The sequence below is a fragment of the Seriola dumerili genome, unplaced genomic scaffold (genome assembly GCF_002260705.1).
Source record: "Seriola dumerili isolate Sdu_G_001 unplaced genomic scaffold, Sdu_1.0 BDQW01000056.1, whole genome shotgun sequence".
In the NCBI taxonomy this organism is placed as follows: domain Eukaryota; kingdom Metazoa; phylum Chordata; class Actinopteri; order Carangiformes; family Carangidae; genus Seriola; species Seriola dumerili.
The window spans coordinates 4,999,666-5,024,319 of NW_019174311.1; the positions used below are offsets into that span (position 1 = coordinate 4,999,666).

General features: G+C 38.9%; 2 protein-coding genes across 2 annotated transcripts in view; one reads left to right on the forward strand and one right to left on the reverse strand.

Annotated features, from left to right (window-relative positions):
- Positions 1–2,386: 2,386 nt before the first annotated feature.
- Positions 2,387–7,752, forward strand: dclre1b (DNA cross-link repair 1B). Its single transcript, XM_022741715.1, has 4 exons — positions 2,387–3,045; positions 3,978–4,143; positions 4,312–4,494; positions 4,824–7,752. Exons 1-4 carry the CDS (start codon positions 2,848–2,850, stop codon positions 6,137–6,139), a joined length of 1,863 nt encoding a protein of 620 aa, XP_022597436.1. The 5' UTR covers positions 2,387–2,847; the 3' UTR covers positions 6,140–7,752.
- A 14,994-nt stretch (positions 7,753–22,746) lies between these two features.
- Positions 22,747–24,654, reverse strand: part of LOC111219134 (copine-5-like) — an 80,537-nt gene continuing 78,629 nt past the window's right edge. Inside the window, exons 19-21 of the mRNA XM_022741729.1 lie at positions 24,023–24,080; positions 23,711–23,784; positions 22,747–22,935 (exon numbers count right to left, since the gene is read on the reverse strand). Coding sequence (XP_022597450.1) covers positions 22,747–22,935; positions 23,711–23,784; positions 24,023–24,080 — 321 coding nt within the window. The remainder of the gene's footprint in view (positions 22,936–23,710; positions 23,785–24,022; positions 24,081–24,654) is intronic.

Consider the following 24,654-nt stretch of genomic DNA (forward strand, 5'->3'; position numbering starts at 1 on the left):
GGTGTGCACCTTTTCAAACCGTGTCCAATCAGCTGAATTGACCACAGGTGGACTCCAATCAAGGTATAGAAACATGATCAAGAGAAATGGGAAGCACCCGAGCTAAATTTCAAATGTCATATAAGGGTCTGAATACTCATGTAAATGTGATATGTCAGTTTTTCCTTTTTAATGAATGTGCAAAAAATTTTAATCAGTTTTCACTTTGTCATTATGGATTATTGATTGTAGATTGATGAGGGATAAAATGTATTGTATAGCATAAGGCTTCAACATAACAAAATGTGAGAGTCTGAATACTTTCTCAAGGCACTGCGTGTATTTTTTACTGCATGTGCCAGATATGACTGTGCTCACGATTCATATGCCAAAAAGTAAAATTTGTACAGGTAAAAGTAGGATCCAAAAATTAAGAAGGAAGCACAAAGAGAAATCATCTTAAAATAATGAGGGGACATGTGACATTATTGTAAAAATCATACACTCGGAGCAAAATTGTAATTAATTACCTGCCAACTTGTCTCTTGACTGCATGAAGTTACCCCACACTGTGAAATAATCTTAGGGGCACCCAGCTGTGTGACTTATCATAAAGCATAAGATATGAATAGTAACAGGGGCTCCGCTGATTTCCATGACTGAGCTCGACCCACTCCTGTTCAGTTAATCACCAGCACAATGTATTTCATCCTGCATAAGGTTTGCATAGGGTGTGTGCCTGTGTGTGTGTGTGTGTGTGTGTGTGTGTGTGTGTGTGTGTGTGTGTGCATGTGTGTGTGTTGGGTAGATAATTAACTGTAAAGCAGAGTACAATTAATGGCTTCTGGATATGAAGAGAGGACGCACGCTGAGTGGTAAGAGAGGAATGTGCAGCAATCCCAGGTATAATCCTGAAAAGTGAGCAGTGTGCAAACATAGGGAGAGGGGGAGGGGAACGGGGGCCACAATGGGTCGCTGTCACCATAGCAACGACCCCATTTAATACCCCCCCCACACACACACACACACACACACACCACCGTCAAACATAAACGCACAGCTTAAAATAAAATTTAAACAATTTACAAATATTCATAGATTCAAGAGTTGGATGGGATTTTCTTTACAGCATCATGACAGATGAGTCAGCCAAGCTTTTCGAGAGGAATCCATCCATCATCCAATATCACAATCAGATAAACACTGTACCGTTTCTTGTTTATTTTTGCTAGTAGAAGAAAAATAAGATTCCATACATACAAGTAAGAAATAATCAAGATATATTTTTGTTGTTGGTTTGGTTTTGTTTTAGTTTTTTATGTCACCCTGGGGGAAAAATCATAATGTGCTGCTTTACAGTTCAAAATAATTTTGCTTTTCAAATTTACAGTCTCAAATCGAAATATGAAATAAGTGCATTTTCCTTAATTTGTTGGACAAATCATCTACTCTATCCATCTCTCATAAATATGGGCATCTTACTAACAAACGTCCCACAGACTCATTCTCTTTGTCCCAAAGATCCAATTGGCATAACGCAACTGTTCCCTCTCTCTTAGCTCCATCTTCTGGAGAGCATTGAACATTTCAGGCAGTTTCAGGGAGGTGCTGTACTGTACTGTAGCCTATATCTAGTACATTTCTTATTCAAAAAACTTTGTGTGGATCCAAAGTCAATCAGAAAGAGTGTGTGTTGGTGATATTGTGAATTCTTGATTCTGTCATTTGGCTTTTTGTATCTTAAGAAAGGGAATTAAAAACAGTTACAAGGTTATCTAAGATATCAAACTCTGAATTAGGAACCAGAGAAATATTTTAAAAGTTCAAGTATTATCCACTCTTACCTTTTTCCTAATAAATTTTACTTGGGAGTTACTCAGTTCAGCATCCAAGGATTGACTGGTGCTTGTGTTTTATTTTGTTTCCATTCATGCAGCATTTTATTTATTGTTGACTGCAAGGGTATTGGTGGGTTCATTGTCTTCAAAGCCCCTTAGCCATTCAAAAACTAAATTAAAGCAAGGTTTTAAATCTATGAAAGCCCATTTCAATTCGAAGTCCTTCTATTCTATCCTTTTTTTTCTGACTTAATATTTCATATGTATGACTTAGTATCCCAGTAAGCAAATCTCATATTTGACTTGCTACAACACATCAAAAATTTAACTGAACTTATAATTTCTTCTTATAAATTATACATAGTAAGTCTCACTAAGTTTATTTTAGTGAGAAAACTTTTCATCCATTTTTTTTTTACTTTTACGTTCATATCGTCGTAATCACATGATGTGACCTCCAGGTGGCAGCATGACGCAACAACCATGACACCCGCTGCAGAGCGAACCCAAGCAAGAAGAAAAACCGGAAGAGGCGTTGAGTGACAAATTGAAAACAGAAATGGCGGGGTGTGTGTGTTGTTATTAGCGTTGTAACTGCGAAACTGTAACGACTGGCAAGCTGTGTGTAGTGCCGAGGTTAAAGAGAAGATTTTCAAAATACAAAATAATGGTGTCACGAAGCAACAAAGAGTTTTGAGCCGGTTAAAGCTAACTAGCTACATCGTGTGTAGCAACGTCGGAGTTCCCTGTAGGGTTAGCCAAAGTTAGCTTCCAGTGGGTTGTCTTCTTTTTCTTTACTGCCAACGCTGCATAAAGTTTCCACCGACACTAGACCAATAATTGCACTGTAGCATGTGTACGGAAACAACCTTAATTTTACAACTCACTTCCACAGCTGTTTCTTCAGTTGTTCTATTGCCGCCAACTAACATAAATGAGTACAAGTTAAGTAAATAACTTACCGTTACAGTCAGTTATCGGCCCAACTTTCACATCGCTGAGGGCTGGACATCCAGTGAAATCACAGACCATGTACGTCAATGGGAATGTTATCCCGCACACCCCGCTGGCCGTAGACTTCTGGCAGGTGCGGAAATGTCCTGGCACCCGTCTGTTTTTCTTGTCCCACATGCACAGCGACCACACGGTGGGTTTGACCTCCACCTGGAGCGACCGGGCCATCTACTGCTCACCCACCACTGCCACACTGCTCAAACTCAAACTGCAGGTGAGGGGCGGGGCGGGGGTCACGTCAAACATATGCATGGATGTACTAAGTGAAAATATAGGTCTGCACTAGGTCTCAAATCACTATGCCTCAGAGTTGAGATTTCACGTTACTTCCCTGCCTCATTCAGTGCACCGAAGCACCTGTGCTTAACGAACAATTATTTCTTTTGTTTTTGCACCCAGCTTTGTTTTAAGTTTTATTAATATCTGTTTACAGTGTTAAAAGAAATATTTACATTATTTTTTGTTACAACCCCTTTATTGCTATGCAAAGCCACACCAGTATCTTAGGTGAGAAAATTAGATCAGCATTCACTGAATTATTTTTCTAAACCCAGAACGTGACAAACACTACTACAAACTCATGTAACAAGCATCTCCAGGATACATGAAAGGGAAATGGGAAGTGATGCACATTTGACTTACTTTTTGCAGCCATTCAAAAGGCATCTTAGTTTTGAATATTCCTTCATTTTATGTAATATAAAGATGGATTACAAACAGAGAGAAAAAACAATATGAAGTATTGTAGTAAAATGTGGGGCCACAAAGAGCTACCAAAACAGATTCAGTGTTCTTTTTCTCATTTGGTGGTGGAGATCACTAACACATTAGTCGAAAATCTTCCAGAGGTGTTGACATGAGATCTAGGGACTGGAGACATCATTTTCATCCTCATCAAACCATTTAGTCACCTTTTATGCTTGTATGAAAATATTCAAGGTATTCCTTTAATTTGTCATTTATCTCAGAAATTAGAATAAGGAGGCACTGAATATGTCTGTATGTCATGTACATAATGCTGTCTATGACTATGTTAAACTGAATTATGTTGCATAAGGAAGAAGGTTTACAGTGGTCACGAGTGTGTTAATCTTTTTTTTGCACTCAGTGAGTTACTTTTCGCTGATCATTTCTATTTCTGCTCAGGTGAAAGAAAAGTGGGTCCATCCATTGGAGCTGGCTGAGCCAAGCCTGCTGCCACTGGATGACATCGGCAAGGAGATGCTGACGGTCACCCTAATAGACGCCAACCACTGTCCAGGGGCTGTCATGTTTCTTTTCGAAGGCTACTTTGGCTCTATACTGTACACAGGTCAGTGTCTGAACAGTTTATCTGTTACTAATAGGATGTAGGGAATATTTGTCAAGTTATGTCTTGTTGTTTTTTCTTTCTTTCCTTTTCTTTGGTGTAGTATGATGGAAATGTGCAGAGTTCAGTATTGCAGGAATTAAGTCAGCGTTAACACCCTCTTCATTTCAGGTGACTTCAGATATACTCCCACGATGCTGCGTGAGCCGTGCCTGAGGACAAACACCACTATAGATGTGCTGTACCTAGACAACACCAACTGTGACCCCAACCGCACCCTCCCCTCCAGACAGCGAGCCACTCAACAAATCAAAGAGATCATCCGCAGCCACCCAAACCACAATGTTGTCATAGGTAATTTTGTATAGACCTCTCGTTTGACACAGCTTTCTGTTGTCAGTCGCTAGGGCATGTAGATTGACTTTACCAACAATTACAGTAAGCTAAGTTGGTCCATATGGAGAGCTGACTTTATAAATTTCATTCACATATTGTTGCTTTTATTCAGCCTTAGGATGGTAGAGAACGTCATTGGATAAAATTAAATAAAATTGAAAATAATTACAGCCTTGTGAAATTTAAATAGTGTTTATTGTTTGTCAGGTTTAACAAAAAAATATATAAATATTAGTATGTTATTAAATGTACCATCATTATTTAGCTGACTTTGTGGTGTCTTACAGGTCTGTATGCACTGGGAAAGGAGTCCCTGCTGTTGGAGCTGGCGATGGAGTTTAAAACCTGGATTGAGGTGAGCTTTCAGAGGATGGAGACCCTAAAGGTTCTGGAACTGCCTGACGTTTTCACCACTGACCCGGGAGCCGGTCGTATCCGAGCCGTGGACCAGTCAGAGATCTGTTCTGCCACTTTTCACCGATGGAACAAAGAACAACCCACTTTGGCCATCTTGCCCACAAGCAGGCCCCTAGTATCCTTCCACCCCAATGTCCATGTGGTGCCCTACTCCGACCACTCCTCATACCAAGAACTGGAGGATTTTGTCTCTGCGCTTAAACCTACCTGCCTTATACCCATTGTAGGAAAGTGCATACCTGGAAGTCTTTCTGCTTTACTGCCCAGCAAAAAGCGCCATGAAATCCTGGTGCCTGAGTCAGTACGACAACACATGTTGAGACAGCCTGAGAACCAGCTCAGCTCATCAGCATGCACCAGCCTTCGCCGTAGACACTGCAGACCTCTTCCTCCCAAAGGGGTGATATTTGAGTCTCCTGTGAGTGCGTCCAGGAGGTCATGTGAAGATGTCTGGGGAGCAGAATGCCAGGAACAGGATGCTTCTGAGGAAGAGATGGACACAGAAGGTAGTGAAAGGGACTCTGATTGTGTCCTTATCGATATGAGCAAGAAACTCACCCCTAACAAAAACATAAGAGGGGCTGGAGACATGTGGAGCCTCAACATCGTCCAGACAGTCTCTGAAGATATGGTGATGGGAGAGTCGGTGCCATTCAGTCAACTCACCCAGAGCAACTTTGCTCCAGTGGAGATCCTGACCAACACAAATGCTTGCTTGCAGCCTGTCAGGACCAGGAAAAGGCATTTTCATACTAATGGCAAAATAATCAGCAAGAGAGCATTGAGTGAAAATTACAGTAGTCAACATGGTCGACATGGAAATGTTGAGAACAACACACTGTCAAACGATGATTGCATGGATCAGGACAGTGGACATGGAATCAATCAGGATGATGACATAATGTCAAATGACAATAACATGAGTCAGCGTAATGGATGTGAAAAAGATCAGGGCAACAGCATGGCATTATTTCAAAACAGCCCCATTAACGATTCCTGCAATTCATCTAGCCCCTTTAATGACCTGAGGGAGGAATATATAGAGGAGCTTGAAAACAGTATTTTAAAGGGTCTCACCTTCACAGAGGAGGACTTAAAAACCTGGGGCCTCCTGCAGCACAGCTTTATGCAACAGTACCCCCTCTGTCCACTACATGACGAAAAAGATGACGTCTCTGACAAATAATGTGACCTGACGTCTAAGTTTTTGCCTTGCTTTAGAGGCCTTTTAGAGTCTTCTGTGTGTGTCAACATAAGCACCTTAAAGCCACAGCACTATTTTCTGTGCTTTGTCGTCGGTAACTTCCGACTTTATATAATTTTCCTTATGGTGCCTCCATTTTGTATGGGTAGCCTGGAGTTTAGAAAAGCAGGTTTGTTATCAAAAAGTAGACTAGGTCCTTGGACTGGACCTGTATAGTGATGGACTAATCCTTGGCTTTACCTTGGCCTCCTGGGTGTGTAAGCCAGCAAAAATAAATCCTCATTTCTCATTAAAGACTAAAACTATTTTCTTTCTTGTGATGAAAAAAAAAATTATCAGTGACCTTTATTGGCCATGTATAAATGTATACCATGGACGAGGCTGAGTCACAGCTCAAAGTAGTCAGTAGTCAAATGAGAGTCAGAGGATCTTGGAGTGCTTTGAAATATCAGTGGATGAAGATGTTTTTGCTGCTGCAAAGAGCTAAGAGTTACAAACCAAAACCCTGATTCAGTTTCAGCCTAAAAGCCGAAACAAAGTTAGAAAAAGGTTTTTGGCATATACCAGATCAGCCTTTTTCACTCAAGATTTTATTTTCATCTTCTTGCTGTGTGAATAATGTAATGCCTTTTTTGAGTAAATCTGAAAAAAACATTGTTTTGTTTTGTAAAATCTGTATTTTGCAGTTTTGAGTCAAGAGAAAGTTGCTGCACTGGTACTTAATATTGAAAAAACAAACTTCCTGTGATTGTCTTTATTTGTAAATGTACACCTAGTTTTGATAGTTACTGTGCAAAATTAAGTATTTTTTTAAGATGTTATTTAGCAGCTACAGCTGTGTTCTTTTCTTTGTTAGTCGACCACTGAAGAAAAATTATCATCAAACGCAGCTCAGCAAACTCCAAAACACTTTCATCCCAACATTTCATTTTTTTAAGGAATTGGTTGTATGAATCAGTAATGCATGTATAAATATTTTAAGAAAGAAGTTGTGTTAAATTAGGTGCATCTATATTGAATATCTTTAATGTTTCTGATTGTATTCTTACTGCAGTTTAATGTGTCTTTCATATTGTTTTTGTTCTCCATGACGACCTTTGTCAACTCCAAAAAGTATCTGCTATTGTCCTTTTTACATGTTTTGATTAGAGGTGAAAAAAACCAAACGGTGTGCAGCTCGACTTCCCTCTTTGTGAACTTAATCCCTCACTCTGGCAGTGTTAATCCCAGATTTTACCTGTTGGACTACAGTGCTCTATAAATGCCATTTGTGAAGCCACACTTTGACTTTTTATTTGTGGGAAAAAAAAAAATTTTGGCTTCATTTTAGCCATTAAAAACTAAAAGATAGATGTTAAAATGTAATTTTCTTTTCAGTAAATGTATATATATATTATACTAAGTACTAATAGGAAAACCTGCTTTATTGTAATGCATTACTGCATACTGTATTTACCTTGGTGTTTCATATTTATGAACAAAGCATCTTTGTATAATAAAGGATGTGTTGTTGAAAAGTGTAACACGTAACTACGCTGAATGCAGGCTCCTCATGTACCAAATGTTTCCTCAGTAAATTACAGATTATTTGCAAATGAATGTGTTTTGGTGTCTCTTTCAAACATCCATGTTTTAACTTGTTAACTAAAGAACTCCACATACTGTAGCATAGAGATTTGTAGCATCTTCTGGACATGTAAACTGAGGGTTCACAGCTATTTCCTGTTGCAATGTTGTTATTCTTCCCTAAGATGGCAGTAGTTGGTTAAAAATACCAGCAGATGCTTTCGTGTTATGTATTGCTTCCCATTTAATTTTTGCTTTTAGGTTTCTACAGCATGTCTGATTTTTGTTAAAAAAAAAAAAAACATAAATAAATAAAAATTGAGTATATTTGGTAGCTAATAGCATGCTGAGCAGTAATGACTCAGCTCTTAACTAAATCCCATTGTCCCTCCATGGTTTTTAAATTAACATTATATTGCAAATTAAGATCATAAAAATGTTTTGTATGTGAGCAATGTAAATACACACACACACACACACACACACACACACACACACACACACACACACACACACACAGAACTGTGAAAACCAAGCTCTGACTAATTGAAGTCCTCTTCCACATTCATACTAGGACTCTGTTTATATGAGAGCAGCATTGAAGCATGCATGCTGCATTGCCTGACCACAGAGCAGGACCGGCTGTATCTCATTTCAGCCACCACAGATGAGTAGTTTTGGAGGTCTTCATGCTTTCTGGTGCTGAGTAACCCCCACAGAGAACCCCATCCACCATCCACTGATGAAACGTGACCTGTAACATGTACCTGGAAGGATGTTTATTCATTGGATTACAGTATGTCTTCACAGCTTTAATTGCTAATAGTCTTGTTAAAGGCTAAATAGGATACTAATTTGCTATGTTACAACATCTCCACTTCATCACCTCTCCAGAACAGCATTTACTGTGAGCAGTGTATTCGCTCTAAACAAACAGTAAAGTCAATCCAGCTGTAAAATCACTTTTAGTTGGCTCTGATCCCAGCACGTCCCATCAGGCTGCACTGAAAAGTCTCTGTGTGAAGTTCAGAAACCTCATGCTCAGACATCATGTAGTCGCCATCAGTGGGTTGTCAGATTGACAAGAGCTGCCAACAGGAGTCTCCTCCTGTGCTCAGAGAGGATGAATGACCGACTTCTGCATGTGGGAGGAGGGAGATCTGGGATCAACAATGAGCTACAGGCGCGGAGGCCACTGTGTGCAGCTGAATACAGATGATGACCAGTGATGGAGCAAGTATTCAGATCCAGTACTAATACCACACTGTAAAATACTTCACTACGAGTACGCCCTGCATCGAAAATGTTATGTAAAAGTATGTAAATGTAATTGATAATAAATACTTTTATTAAGTGTAAGTACTCAATGCAGAAAAATGTCCCATGTGACTGTAATTAATTATTACACAATTGGATTATCATTACTGATGTATTGATGTGTAAACAGCATTTGACTGTTGCAGCTACACAAGGTGAAGCTTAATTATCCTATAATTATATAGGATTGCGACTAATGAATATTTTCCTTATGGGTTAATCAGGTGATTATTTTCACAAGAAATCAATTGTTTGATTTGCAAAAATTCCGAAAACAGTGAGAAATGGAAAACACCCAAGACTGAATTTGCATTAAGATTCCTGCATATTTTACACAAGCCAACTTTTTTTTCCCTGCATCCCTGCAGCCCCCAATGCTATTTTAAAGCAGTGCCCTTGCATTGTGAAAAAAAATAAAACATGTTTGTGACTAGAAAAATAATAATAATTTGGGAGAAACAATGCAGTTTCTTTTTTTACACTGAGAGAACATAAAGCCCTGGCAGTGCGGCTAGGAAATGAAAGGAAATGGAGTGTCACATACCCCTACAAGCCTCGCAGCAGGGTATTAGGGCTCAAGTAATGGATTCCTCACACACACCATTACTTCAAAGTGGAAATCAGGAGGACGCTGCTACCTGCAAGGCCAAGCCCTTCTACCAGGAGTAAAACTGCTTATAGAATGACGTGGATGTTTGCAATTCACTCAACTCTCACGTCAACTTTATTTCAGTTAAGGATGTTGATGTGATTAACACAGAGTCCAGTTACCACATCATCAACTTTACAAACAAAAAGAATTATTGGGCAAAGTGTACACCAACAAAATTCATCCAGAATCACAGTGTGGCTTTGGGTGTTTTAGGGTGTTTTTCATTTCATCTTGTGCTGTAAAGAAGAAGAGAAGGGTCCAGCTGTGTGATTTATAGTGCTGGTCCAGCAAGCGCTCTCAATACATTTTTCAACTGTTACTAGGGACTAAAGTCAGCTTCCCCCAAGACCCACAAATAAAAATGTTAATGCACGTGATAGGCTAGCGCACCAAACCTCTGTTCTGAGTATCGAAGCACTAAATCACAGGTAGTCCCAGAGTCTTACTGACCTGCAGATTCACTGCTGCTGTACTGAAGTGAAGCTCCCTGACTGTTTGAACAGGGCAGCAGCAGGATTTGTTCATAATTTATTTGTGGTTTGAGTCAAACTTTATAGTGACTGTATAGTTTTTTTTGTTTGTTTGTTTGTTTTTTATGATCAATTCTGTATGTTATACATACATAATGTATTGTTTCAACATAATAATATTATAACTTCTACAAACCTTTTAAATATCTTGTCAGTGTCATGTTTTTTTTTAGAAAATTCAGCTGTGACTGCACATGACATGACTTGACATGGTCATGAATAAAAACAGCTGAGTGTCCTTGTCCTCATCTGTCATTGGTGAAAATACATTCAAAATTCATTCTGATGCATTTTAACCTCATAGAGCAGGGTTAGGGTTAGTTAGTTTCCAACTTTTTTCGTCTGACATTCCCTCACAGCCCCAACAGATGGGCTATTTTCACCACAGCGAAAAACACAGCTTATGCCACTGGATGTTTCAAGCATTCATCCATTACTTTTAGCTTTCCATGTAGACCTTTCTGCTGAAGTTACAATTGTATGATTGTACTATATCCTTCAGTGTGAAACTGAAAGCTATCCTTGTGTCAGCTTCATAGCTGGAAGGTTACTCTCACAATAAATATACTTCTATGTACATATAACTGATAAATACTTAAGAAAATACATCAAACTTGCGATATAAATATGTGAAACCCAGCATGCAAGGTCACATAAAATTCAATGTGCATACAGTGACAGCAGGGTGAGTCATACTAAACATCAGCACCATACACATTCTTTCCTCTTTCTTCTTAAACACAAATATATGGCACATTCTATACACATTTTAAGATATAATAGATATATAATCATATGTGTTTTTTTTTCCTGATTACTTCAACTGCTCCACAATATTTCCAGGTACCCTCTGCAGAAGTGCCTTCTGGGGTACAAGTACCACTAGTACTGCCACAGCCCTCTCAGGTACCTCTTCAGTGACACCAGCTCTCATGTTATAAATGTACATTTGAATTGATTTTAAACTGAATGTTACTCAATACTTTTTATTAAATAAAAATGGATATTTAGAATTTTTTTTTCATACAATTTAGCAGTCATTGTATGGGTGTCAGAAGTTGGATATCTCAACCATCTTTTTACTGCTGCTCAAACCATCTATCTATTTTTTAGTGATCTGACTTACTGTATTTTAATTTCCCTGCTTACCTGCTGACTAGTTGTCATGCACTGTCAGTTTCAACACATAACGTTCAGGTGTTACATTTGATTCAATATGTGAATATATTTTTTGGCAACTGCAGAAGTAACACTGAGGTACAAGTGCCCCTTGACAACCTGACTACACACAGTACATGTACTGTACATGTGGCTTTTCAGCACCATGGACAGCTACCAGTGAAGTCCATTACCATGAATCCTCTCTGAACAGAAAACCAACCTAACATTAGTGTAACCCAGGGCAATTTTTTCATCTTGCTCTCTGGGGACTAAGGTGGGTTGGAAAATGTTGCTAACGTGCAAATGAATGTATTTTCCACAAGGTTGGATTTTGAAGGTTTAGAGGCACATTCATCCATGATGCAGAAGGAGTCCTCGCCTCCAGTGAAGCATCACATCTTTACTGCACTGGTCTGAAGCAAAGTTAAACCAAATCAACTTGACAGAATGCTTGACTTGACACAGCAGAAACAAGGACTTTCCTGGCGGCAAAACCAATGAGCAACAGGACTGCCTTTTAACTCGGGCCTCGGAGAAAATGCTCAAAATGCTAGTGTGTCAGTTTTCAGCAGCTCTTCAAAGACAACGGCTTTCTGACAGAGCTGTGTGGGAGATGAGAACCAGCTCAGAGCTCAGTATAGGTGATAGCAGCAGAGCAGCGCAAGTCTTTCAGCCAGCTGGGGTAGACAATAAGAAAACCATTGGTTTCTGCACTTTGTAGTGATTTCTCTCAGTCCCTCTTTCCGAGACTGTCGTTGGAACGGTGAAGCTGAGCTGTGTCAAACCCACACAGCAGCAGAGGCTGTTATCTTTTTGCTCACAGTCTGCTGCTATTTCTGTTGCCTCTGCCAGTGTTTTTGTGTGTGGGGGTACATACACGCACATACGGCAATGCACTGTTTGTGTTTGTGTGTTTTATGAGGGGGTAAAGACACAAGGATGAGCAGGAGTAACGAGTGATGAGAGTTAGAACAGCAGTCACAAAACATCTTTGTTGACTGGAGAGAGGACAGAAAAGAACGATTTTTATTATTATTATTATTAAATCCTATATTTCAACAGGTAGTCTCATTCAGATCAAGATCTCTTTTTCAAGAGAGACCTCTGTACAAAAAGAGACACATACAATTTATACACACAATGATTTAAAATGGACTCACACAGACAATTCACACACACACACTATACACCCTCACATTAAAAAAAACATGTGCGAGTGTGTATACTGTAGACACATTTTTGGAGCTTATTTAATTTATATGCAGCGTAGTGTTTGATTTGGGGAGCAGAGCTAAAAAAGAAAAAAAACAAAAAAAAACTAATTCAAGCAAAAAAAAAAAAAAACTATTATTTGAGAAATGTAGCTACACTGAGATAATTTTGACGAATTTCCTTCTCACAAACCATCATTAAAAACTGAGAGTTTCCCACAGTGTCTCATTTTGGAGACATATCAGCAGAGAAGGTTTGTCATTTTGTCATTAAATGCTGTTCAGGATTTTCTTCACGTATCCAGCTTTTCAGCGTCAGAAGAAAACAACGGCTCTAGTGTAAGGTATAACCCATTCATTGCATTCTTTCACATCAAAAGAGACACAATCAGGCAGCCTTGAATTCACCAAGAGACTTTTTTTTCTCTATTTTCTCTTCATCCAAGGAGCAGTCATTCATCACTCCCTCTTTGTTAATATCCCATAAGACCATAGGAGGGAGTCTGTGGCTTACACAGGCCCAGATCCAGCTGCTTGTGGATGACTCACAGGACAGTGCTTCCCTATGGGGAGCTCTATGTTCCCCTCCTCTCTCCCACTGTACCCCTCCTGCTCTCTCCTGCTGTCTCTCCTCCTCGCCACACTCTCTCACTCTGCCTCCTCTGTGCTCTCTCTAATCTCTTTTTCTCCTCGTTCCAGCCTCCCACCCTCTCCCTCTGTCCTCTCTCCAACCTGCCAGCTTTTCTTCCCTTTCGAAGCTCCTCTCTCATCATCTTTAAAGTCACCACTCGCCTTTCTCCCCTTCATCATCTGCTCCCTCCCGTATGTTTTCTCTCACCAGCCTCTTCTTCTCCTTCTCTTCCAGCCACAAAGATTAGAGACCTTGCCCAGAGTCATTGAAGAGGTAATCTAAGGTGTACAGTAAATACATGCTGAGGGCACAGCAGAGAGAACAGCTGTCAGTGTAAGAAGTATTATCTGGGCCCTATGTGGAACTACAACCTACTTCCACGGTTTCGAAATCTCCAAAGCTTTTTACTGCATGACAGAGCTGGTCAGCCCAGGCATTGTGTGCACTTTTCAGTTTGCTGCTAAATGGCACACATCAACCAGGGAATAGTTCTCACTGCTGAAACAGTTTATAGCAGCTGGCAGCAACAGCACTCGGGGATGTAACAGCCATTTGATTTGCGTGAGATCGAGTCAGTGTGGATATCTTACAGTTCTAAGGGACTGCAGGAAAATTACTAGAGGGGGAGGGTATTGCATTTTTTTTATTTATTCTTCTGTGCCATGATGTGGCTGTTTTTCCACAGTAAAGTAAAGTCAAATTAGCAACACAATATGTTCATGCCCTCTAGAAAGATACACAGTCCTATCGCCTTGACTATATTTGTCAAGAGAGACAAATCTGAGGCAAATCACTGTTGGGAAATGATTCTGTTTTATGAACTGACAGTGGTTCGGTTAAGGTTTGGGTAGGTTTACAGAAATGTCATGGTTTGGATTAAAATGACTTTGTTAAGGTTAGGAATATAAATCCAATGTGATGTTCACCCATACATCCATACCAAGGCCGGCCCAAGGCATAAGCTAACTAATCGGCTGTTAAGGGCCCCTGTGGCCTCCCTTACTATAATATGACGTTTTTGCAAGATGTTCTGCCACTTTACTATGACATTTAAATGACATGTTACCCCTTACTATACTATGACTTTTTTATGCGTTACTATACAATGACGTTTTTGTGAAATGTTATGCCTTACTATGTGGTGACATTTTTATGACTTTTTATGCCTTACTATACTATGATGTTGTAATGACATTTTATGCCTTGATATTTTATGATGTTTTTTATCCCTTACAATACAATGACATTTTTATGACATTTCATGCCTTACTATGAGTTTTTATGCCTTATACTATGACTATACTATGACATATACTGTATATATACATATATATATATATATGACATGTAAGTCCCTATATAAGGGTGATGTTACCATGTGTCATCTATAGATTAGATTAGATAGATATTTTATTTATCCCCTAGGGGAAATTCATGTGTCCATTAGCTCATTGTTGATAATAATAGTAATAATAAAAACAGTTAATAATAAATAAACAATAATAATTAGATTAGTCCACTTCCTTTGACTGAGGTGTTGTATAGCCTGATGGCTATAAGAGGATATATTAATATTATATATTACATATATAAATCCTCTGGATATATGAAGATATAAGTTCATAACATATCTGAAATACGAGAAGAGAGAAGAGAAGAATGTTTGCATTCACCTGTGTAAAATATCCTGTTTTCATTCAGTATTTGTTGTATTTAGTATGTAATTTAGTATTACTATTAGAAGCATGTGTGAACCACCATAATATTGTTAGTTAATATTGTATATTTATTTTTACTATTGATTAATGTGGTGATTATTTTCTTGTGGACATGTGCAAACTTGTCGATTTGTCCAAACAGTCTTGCACAGACATGTTGTTTACTGTCAGACTGTTTATATTTGAAAAGTATTTTTGCCTAAAATATGACTTAAACAATTATTTAAATATTAAAATTGTTGCAGATTAATTTTCTGTTGAGGGACTAATCAATTAGTCAACTCCTCATTTCACTTCTGCAGGCAATTAAAACTATATTGTTATTCAGTTTAATAGGTTCAGACTGGGTCATTTACCTTCTTTCTGTGCTGTCTAGTTTTGCACTGGCATGTAGAATTGAATAAAATCAGTAAAATATTGCTGACATTTTGAATTCCAGTGTTGTTTTTCTCCATAATGGGAATGCGTTTCTATGGGGAACAGGCAGTTCCAGTATGCAGCAAACAGTACATATGCCTCACTCTGGCAGGATGTAATGTTATTCAGCACATCAGAGTTCCCTCTGAGAAGTCAGCACTCTGGGTCAGCTCTATTTTATTTTGTATTTGTTGATGTTATTAATGTGTGAGTTCAGTCCGTTAACTTGTTATTTGTTATTTTTAATGTCAATTTTTCTCCCTTCAAGGCAGGAGATGTGATATTTACTGACACCTGAGGTTATTCCAAACAAAATATGTCCATTGTCCTTTAGTTTAAATATAAAAGAACAGGTAAACAAACATACGGCATGTTGTGTTTCTCCTCTGTGAATTTGACATATTAATTAAGATGATTCATCACAATTGTTTTCTATGTGGACAGCTATGCCAGCTGACAAATCTCCAACACATTATCCCATATTGGGGGGTAATGCAAAACCACCCACTGCTCCACTCCGGCTCTATTACAGTGCACTGAAAACTCACTCGTTCTTATAATATCAGTCTTTATGGAAGCCTAATGATGATTTATAGGCAATGCAAGGGCGGCTGGTGAATCGCGGTGGTGAGTCCATTTGTGCTGCCGAGCGAGACCTGTGTTGTAGCCCCGAGGTGAGTGGAGTTCATTTTGAGCAGCAGAGCAGAAAGGTTACAAAAGGGAGCGAGTGTGAGAAGTGAGGAGTAATAGCTGTAACGATCCTTCCCACTGACTCCAAATCCAAATCTGAAAAGAAACAGATATGCGTTTTCAATTGACCTGAGCTCTACAAATAGGTGGATGTTGTTCCACCCACCATTAGACATGAAGCAGCTTATACCTTGCTGCTAGGGAACCTGGAGGCTGCTTTAACAGGGCAGAGCTGGCGGTGCACTGACACACCATGAAGAGATCTGGTTCTGGTTGGTTTCCAGGTCAATACCCAAACTCCAGCCTGATCTCTGATTAGAGTGGGAAGAGCTTGTGCACACCTCCCTCCTCGTACTGCTGAACAGATTAAAAACAGACACTGAGTCCAGAGGGGCGTTTGTTGGCTGCTGACCTTATTAATTCACAATTGCGTAGGGACTTAGTTTGTTCATGTTAAAACATGCACGGTTGTCATTGCTCTGCCAAATTAAAAGTTGCAAGCAGCCACAAATTGGGTTTAATTTTCCATCCGTAATTATTCATCTTGAATTCTTGATGCAGTCAAAATGTTGAAATAAGCATACGCATTTACACTGTCAACTGCCCAGACAGACATTAACTCATGCAGTGGCAACAGTATCATATTTGAGATACTTCAGATGTGTCAACACACAAGTCAATATATTTAACAAATGTGAACATTCAGTATTAAAGGACTTGTTCCACATTTTAAAGTGAAAGTTCAGGGGGGGGTTTTTTACACAGGGTTGTGTGAGGTAGTCATACGTAGTCGTTACATTACCTGCAGTAGATTCTAATCAGCGCACTCCCAGTCAGGAAAGCCGACTGGGAGCACCAGCAGAGTGGCAGAGCCATGTGTTGCTGTGCGCGGGGCCACGAGAAAAAACTTGTTTGGCCAGAGCCAGGCGGTTTCCCCTTGTCTTTATGTTGAGCTAAGCTTTTTTTTTGGTTGTACAGATATGAGAGAGGGATCAATCTTATCATCTAACTCTTGGCAGGAGAGTGAATAAGAGTGTTTCCCATAATGTTAAACTAGTCCTTTAAGTGTCTGCCATGTACAGACTATACTGAGAGCGGTTTTTCAATATCTATTTTGACTCATAAAATGTTGCCTACCAGAACTCCAGAGTAATTGGCGCAATTCATTCTGAGAAGCACTCTTGTGAATGATTTTTGCATATTATATATGAAATGTTATATACAGTACATATATATATATATGTATATATATATATATATATATAAGTAGGGTATAATTCTATGTCATTAGCTGTTGATTTTCTTCCTGGCTGCCAGTCGGAGGTTATTGTTCAGACAGTAAGTGGGTGGGCAAAGGAGGTGTTGGCTCTGTCTTAGGCTGGTAATTTATGGCTCCAGCTGCTGTCTCCCTCTTCCAAGGTGCCTGGACAGCTTGATTCATCAGCAGTGCATCTTATTAGGGGGAGAAAAACAGATTTCTAAGGGGAACACATTCTGTGAGAGGACAGTGCTCATAGCTGATTGGACACCAGTCTCCCTGGGGGAGAGATGTGTGGATGCAAATCAACCATCTTGTAAAAAAAAAAAAAAAAAAAAAAAAACTGCAATAAAAATCTCATGACAGCAGCTTTTCTAATGTATAATCCGAAAAAAAAAGGAAAAAAAAGAGGAAATGTAGTTAAGACAGCTGAGCTTAAAGGGGACTCCATTGATTTTACACATCAAAGTCTGTTTACAGTTCTTATAATACCGCTGCATATATGGGAAAAAAGTTGTCTGAAGCCTTTAGTGTCTCCAGAGGAGCTGTGTGAAGTCTGCTAAGTGGTTTGACTACATTTTAAAATGAAAAATACCTGGTGGTGTGAACTTAGAAAGAAGTGACCTTCCCACACCTCTGCTGCCCACGGCTCTCTGAAAAAACCTGTTGGCTCTCATGTTGCATTGTGGGTAATGTAGGCCCTCAAGTTTTGACAAGCAGTAGGTATAGATGGAATTTAAAAAAAAAAGCAACAATATACAGTATATCTGGTTTTGTATGCTCATTGCCACAATAATTTGAATTATATCAGCAACTGAATACCATGTTGAAATGATATCATGACTGAAAAATTCAGATCCATCAATACCATTGAATTTATTGCACTGAAATATTTGACTTTGACAACCACCTGTCTGAATTTATTTGGTTTAAGGTTCAATTCCTAAAAAAAAAAAATCAATACTCAATTTTAATTTGTGCAATTTCAAAAACTTCATTTATTACTTCAATTATTTTATGGTTCTCAATTCAGAAAATTCATGTGTCTATTATTGAAAAGCTATATTGAAATTACTGTATTTTAGTAAAAATATATTCACCATTTTGTGTGGTGCAAAAAATTGCATTGTAGTGATGAACCTACAAATAAGAAATATCAGTTTGATGAGCTGCTCCACGAAGCAATTTACAGAGCTTTATAACCAGTTTCAGCTCATTGTTTATCTGCCCAGTCCTCAGCTTTACTGGTTGAGTTCACTCTCACCGCAGCAGACAGGCACAGCTGGCAACTTTTTTATTTCCAAATCCTTACCTCAGGGAGTTGGCGGAGACCACAATAACATACAGGAGAGTAAATGTTGGACTCATATTCATCAGGTGGCCAGAAACACAACTGTAATAAATGATATGTTGCTCTGTAACTGTCGCTAACACGTTCACTATTTGGTGTTAGAAGTGTTGGAAGTAGATTCCTGGGGAAATGAAGTAAATGTTTCCTATCATTAATCTGAACCTAACCGTTTCCCTAACCCTCACCAGTCAGCTCTGCCTACTAAAAACAGAGCTTTTAGTTATTGTGGGGTTCAGTGTAAGTTTCTCTTCCATCGTACTTGCTTTTAGCTCATTGTGATCAAACACACAAAAAACCCATCTTGCATTCTGCCAAAGTTGTCAATATTTTATTAATCTTCAGTTAAGGCAATCCATTACAAAGCATTTCACAAACCACAGTATGACGACAATATCATGTCCAACACCTGGTTTGGAAATTATTCAGCATGCAAGTCAGAGACCAAGAGAGGTATGTAAACAACCTGGGATAAAACAGGAGTAGTGGCAAGAAGAACCCATACAGTATGTGTCTCGTAGGAACAGAATGGAAAGAACCCAGAGATACAACATGCTAGAAGTGGCTGTTATCTCTAAATAACATCCAAAGAAACAAATGAAGCACATGGCAGATGCACTAATCAGGTGAAATGAAGGCAGACTACCAAAACTTCCTGCCATTTTGGCACAAACATGCACATTGTCTAGAGGCCAAGTTCATCTGAACACATTTTGGCACTGAAAAGTCTTTATATGGGGCTTATGTACATAATTAGAGTTCAGCCTCAAAGAAAATTCAAAATGAAAGGACAATCAAAGCCATTTCCACCAGGATAAAATAAATAATTGTATTGTTGGAAAGACATCTTTTAGACTGAAAAATAGATTTTGTAATAATTTCATGTTTCACAATTGCATAAGTGTCATTACTGTGCTCATTTCATATCTATTGATCATGTGTTTACTACTGAGGGTAGCAGTTTGAGTTTTTTTTTCTTTTCCTTTTTTTTTTGGAGCAGGCCTCAGGGCCAAAAAAGTACAGCTTGTTGTAATCTTAGTAGAACAGACAAACAGCCATTTAATCCTACCTTAACTGATTTCTGATTAGTATTAATTACATGAAATATGTTTGAAATGTGCACACAACATAAACCCCCACCTGAACTTCACATGGTTTCATTTCCTCTTTTCTCACAGACAGTTGCAATCACACTCAGTATATGAGCTGCATGCTGATGCTGATGCTGACTTTCTGAGAGGCATCATGCCTGCCAGAGGAAAAACATTCCTAAGTTAAATTTCTGAGTAATGAGTACTTTGTTATTGTTTTGAAATGAAAAGTGAAAAAAAATACAACTTACTTTGACAAGTAGAATTTTAAGAGATTACTTGCAAAGTAAATATATCACATTTATAATCTAATGATATTTAAGTTATTAATTCATAATACTTATTTAAATATATTTAATAGCAAATGTATTCAGTATATTTCTTTTTTGGCTTGAATGGCTTTCTGTAGAGGTATACTGGTATTTATGAGTGTTATGTCACTAAAAACTTAGTGGCCTCATTTCACTTCTGAAGAGAATTTGGCAGCAGATTGAACGCTGCTTTGTCTTCTGAGGGACAAATGTCATCACTGATGAAAAATTAAAACAGAAGAAAAAAGAAAGGAGGAGCTGGGCCTGTGACAGGAGGAGCTCACTGCCTCCGGACTGAGTGTTTGCTACATCATTAGACTATCTTCTCTCTGAGAGCGCTGACGCAGTGGGAGTCAAAGAACACTGGACGGCTTACAAAGACCATAAAGCAACATGAACCATGTAAACAAAAAAGTATAACAACAGCGCGGAACAAGAGCTTCACATTCTCAGAGAACAACACAACAAATCTTTGTAAACGTCAGCTCTCCAGTGTCATTCAAGGAAACTCTGTTGGTACAAAGTAAGACTCAATAACACAACAGATCAAAAATAAACTCACTTCCTAATGAAACCCATGAATGTTTACTTTTTCCTTGAGGCAATGTAAATAGCCACAGTTGAATTGTAAACAAGTCTTGACTTTGAATATTGTACAAGGCTCAGCAACACTGTTAACTTTCATTACTTCAAAGATCATTAGTGAAGAGCTGTAAGTATAAAAAGTACACAACACTGATAGAGCGCACGTATCAGTCACTGAGGCTGTAATTGTCCTAATCTTACAACAGTTTGATCGTCACCAACGTTTTTTCTGTGTGTACATCTTAAACATGAGACCTGCTGCTGCTGGCAGAATAACACCTGGGTAACTGAATTTGGATATGTTTCCATATAATAGGCACATTTGGATCGAGATATTGAGTGACTGAGAGATACTAGTGAAAATAATGGCCATTAGACAGTAAATAGATAACTCAGGATGCACACAACTGGGACACAATGGCTGTAACTGTCTTTAGAAACCTTATATACAGTCACTAAAAAGAATGTGTGAATATATCGACTTGAATTAATTTGTAAAATAAACATTGTGAAATTGTGTCTTAGGCAATAAAATGGCATTCCAATGTTTTGTTAGAAAATGGGCTGATGTGCATTGGTGTAAAACAATGTTATCTGGGAACACTCGGTGAGAAAATGAAAAAGTAAAACACATTAGACACAAAACGCGCACGTAACACACCGACTGGATCAGAAAAGATGGACTCGTAACTGTTCTCGTTTTGTGCAGTAACTTGTTGCTTTCTTTAGATCACCTTAAAAAAAAACATTCAAATATCTCTGCTGCAAGATTTGTGATTGTTCAGTTTTCATTCTGGGAAAACAAATCAATTTAAGGAGAAAAAAAAAAAAAAAGTGGGTATTAGTTGACATCAGTCTTTCAAAAGTTTATTTGTCGGGTCCTTTAAAAGTACTGAGCAAAATCCCAGACAATAAACTGTAACCACAACAAATATAATGGAAAGAAACATAAAACAAGAGAGATTTGGCAGCATGACTTAAGAGGTGTAGTTTACCTGTCTGCGTACTAACAGGGAAAGCAAGTACGTGCTTTAAATTATTCATCTGTTTTCCTGTAAACATAAAGTTTCATTTTATTACATCAGTATAACACCGATACTATATTTATAAATATACTCATGTCATCCTGTTTAAAATGATGGTGGAAGACGATGTAAAAGCCGTGTTGAAAACATAATGTGGGGTCCTTTCCATTATTTTCATTGTGGTGGCTGTAGGTTCTTTCAAAATAGTGGTTTTCAGCTTATTAACGTCATAACCTTTGTGCTTTTTATTTGGACAGTAATTAGTGCATTCTGTTACTATAAATATTAGAAATACGTATAAGACATGGTGCTGGAAAATTAGTATGGCAGCAGCTCACAGCAGGTCCTCTACATTACAGCTTGCAATCAAAAATTATCCATCAGTGAAAATGATTCATAAACCGCTGAATAGGTTTTATCACATGCTCTTATATTACAGACCTTATCAAAGTAGAAATGGGGACTTTTTTTTATTACACTGGTCACAAAATATAAGATGGAAAACTACAGGGGAAATATGACTTTAATCCCCAACCTTTAAAACCACCTCAAAGGAATAAGTTATTTCTGCAATAAATAAATAAATAAATAAATTAGTATACACATGATCTTCTAGTTTAACACACATTAACTCCAAAAGGTATCACAAACATGATACACACTGGCACATTCTAATATATTTATGCCTTCAAACAGGCCCCTCTCTACGGGGTTTACTTGCTATCCAGTACATCACCACTTTGACAGGTTTGACAGCGAACAACTAAAACCTCCTTCTACACCGGGCTCCTCTCAGCGCTGAAGAGAGGAAAAACTCCCTGATCATCAGCCGGTTCCCCCTAAACAGTCTTAAAGCTCCAAAACAAGATGGAGTCTCACCATCGTTTTTTTTTTTTTTTTTTTAAGCCAGATTAATATTTAAGATAGAGCCTCGAGAGCGTTCCCATTCTCCCCCTCAAAAGGACGGTTGGTGGAGGCCGGTTCCAATCAATCCTGACCCTGCCCCACCCCAACGTAGAGCTGTGCGGCGGCGGCGGCGGTGGTGGTGGTGGTGGTGGTGTGTGGAGGGGTTGGGGGTTCAGACGGGGTTGGACTGGGGGCGGTCCCCGGGCGAGTAAGCTGGTGGGACGGGGTTGGGTTTAATGCCTCTGCTCTTCATGTAGGAGATCAGCTGGTCAGGGATCTCAGCCAGTACGTCTTTAGCCAGCCTCGCCATGCTCAGCACGTGGTTACCTGTGCGGTCCATGTAATCTCTGAACGGGACGAACTGTTGTGACACGGGAAAGAAAGGGAACCTATCATGTATGCAGTCGTGTATCGGTATTTCGTCTCAAGTCCTTCTAGTGAGTTCTAGTGCTCCACCATTTGCAGATGATTTGACACTTGAGGCATCTAATAATGGCACACCTTTACACTAGATGTATGTTCCGCATCATACATGAGAACTTCCTATGTCATCTTTCCGCATTACTCAATAGGAGGCAACTACCGTGCAATTACCTTGTGTATGTTGTTTCTTTCACTGTGACGGAGAGCGGGGATTGTAGTGAATACAACGCTTGATAGATAGATAGATAGATAGATAGATAGATAGATAGATAGATAGATAGATAGATAGATAGATAGATAGATAGATAGATAGATAGATAGATAGATAGATAGATCAGAAGAAGAAGCAATAGTAGAGAGTTCATCCTCCTGGGAGCATGAATGTGCTTGGTAAATGTTAATGTGCTGATTAGATTTTGATATTACATGCGCACAAGTAAAGATTTTGTCTCGGTGGCAGCGCCAGATGAAAGACCGGGGGGGGGGGGGGGGGTCACTAAAATGATTAGAAATGGTTTTCTCAGGACCTTGACTACCCATGTCGTATTTCAGGATAACATATTCCGCTTTGGAAAACAAACAACATTACCATCTAGAGACATGTCCACTAATGGAGCAGAAATGATACTTTTCAACCATTGTGCCTTTGGGAAATGAGCCGTTTCCGTCCCATGATGAGCCAAGAGTCAGACCAAACATTAGCGACGTCTCACCTGCACGATGTCTCTCTCTGCCAACTTCCCCCGTGAGGAGATCCTGATGTCGTCACCGTCCAGCTCCACCATGGCTACAGAGAAAAGATGTTTTTAGTATGCCTTTGTGTCCACATGGCACACACAGAAAGTAGTCAGGGTAAAAAATATTTTCCTACTGTGATTAGAATAGCTGTTATAGCTGTGTGGCAAGCCTGGGTTTGTTTGAATAAAACACAAAACCACTGACGTAAAGACACAACAAACTGGTTTCCACTGTTTTGTTTTGTTTTTGCAAATCAGTCCCCAAAGAACTTTAGTTACTGTTCTCACCATCAAACTCAGCTTGACCAACTCCAACAATGATGATAGACATGGGGAGTTTAGCTGCCTGTCATGAACAAGAAAAGCAAACAGTCAGTTATCATTCAGACACCTGGAAGAGCACAAACTCTATTTGCTGAAAAACGCCTGACATCAGAGTCGATATCAGAGAACTGAGGGGTTACATTTCCAATTATTCTTGTTTTTTTTCCCACCAATTCGCTTCTCATTCCATCAGAATTAATCTGAAGGTGCAGTTCCCCAGAGAAGCCAGAGACAGAAACAATAATGAACAGGATAAAATAAGATAAACATAAATGATACATAGCATCATAACAGTTTCTTCACTGTGTTTCACATCACATTATTCTGTATAGCTTGGGTTTCCCAGAGACTGACAGAAAATATGAAATACATTATTCAACCCAAGGGCCCCAAGGTTGTTAACACAGCCAGCATATGCCAACAGAATATTTTAGCTAACTACTATACAGTGTATATATTTTAAAGGCTGCTTTTAAAACGTGGAATCCAAAATGAGTTAGAGTACATGAGGTTACACAATGTTCTAGCGCTCTATGCTCATAAATAAGAGCAGCGGAAGAAAAGCATTTAAGAAACATGCACAAACATGAACAAAG

Excerpts from the sequence above, each read along its gene's own strand:
- dclre1b (XM_022741715.1), top strand. The coding sequence starts at position 2,848 with ATGTACGTCAATGGGAATGTTATCCCGCACACCCCGCTGGCCGTAGAC. Across the intron at positions 3,046-3,977 it reads TGCTCAAACTCAAACTGCAG|GTGAAAGAAAAGTGGGTCCA; the intron begins GTGAGGGGCGGG and ends ATTTCTGCTCAG. Across the intron at positions 4,495-4,823 it reads AAACCACAATGTTGTCATAG|GTCTGTATGCACTGGGAAAG; the intron begins GTAATTTTGTAT and ends GGTGTCTTACAG.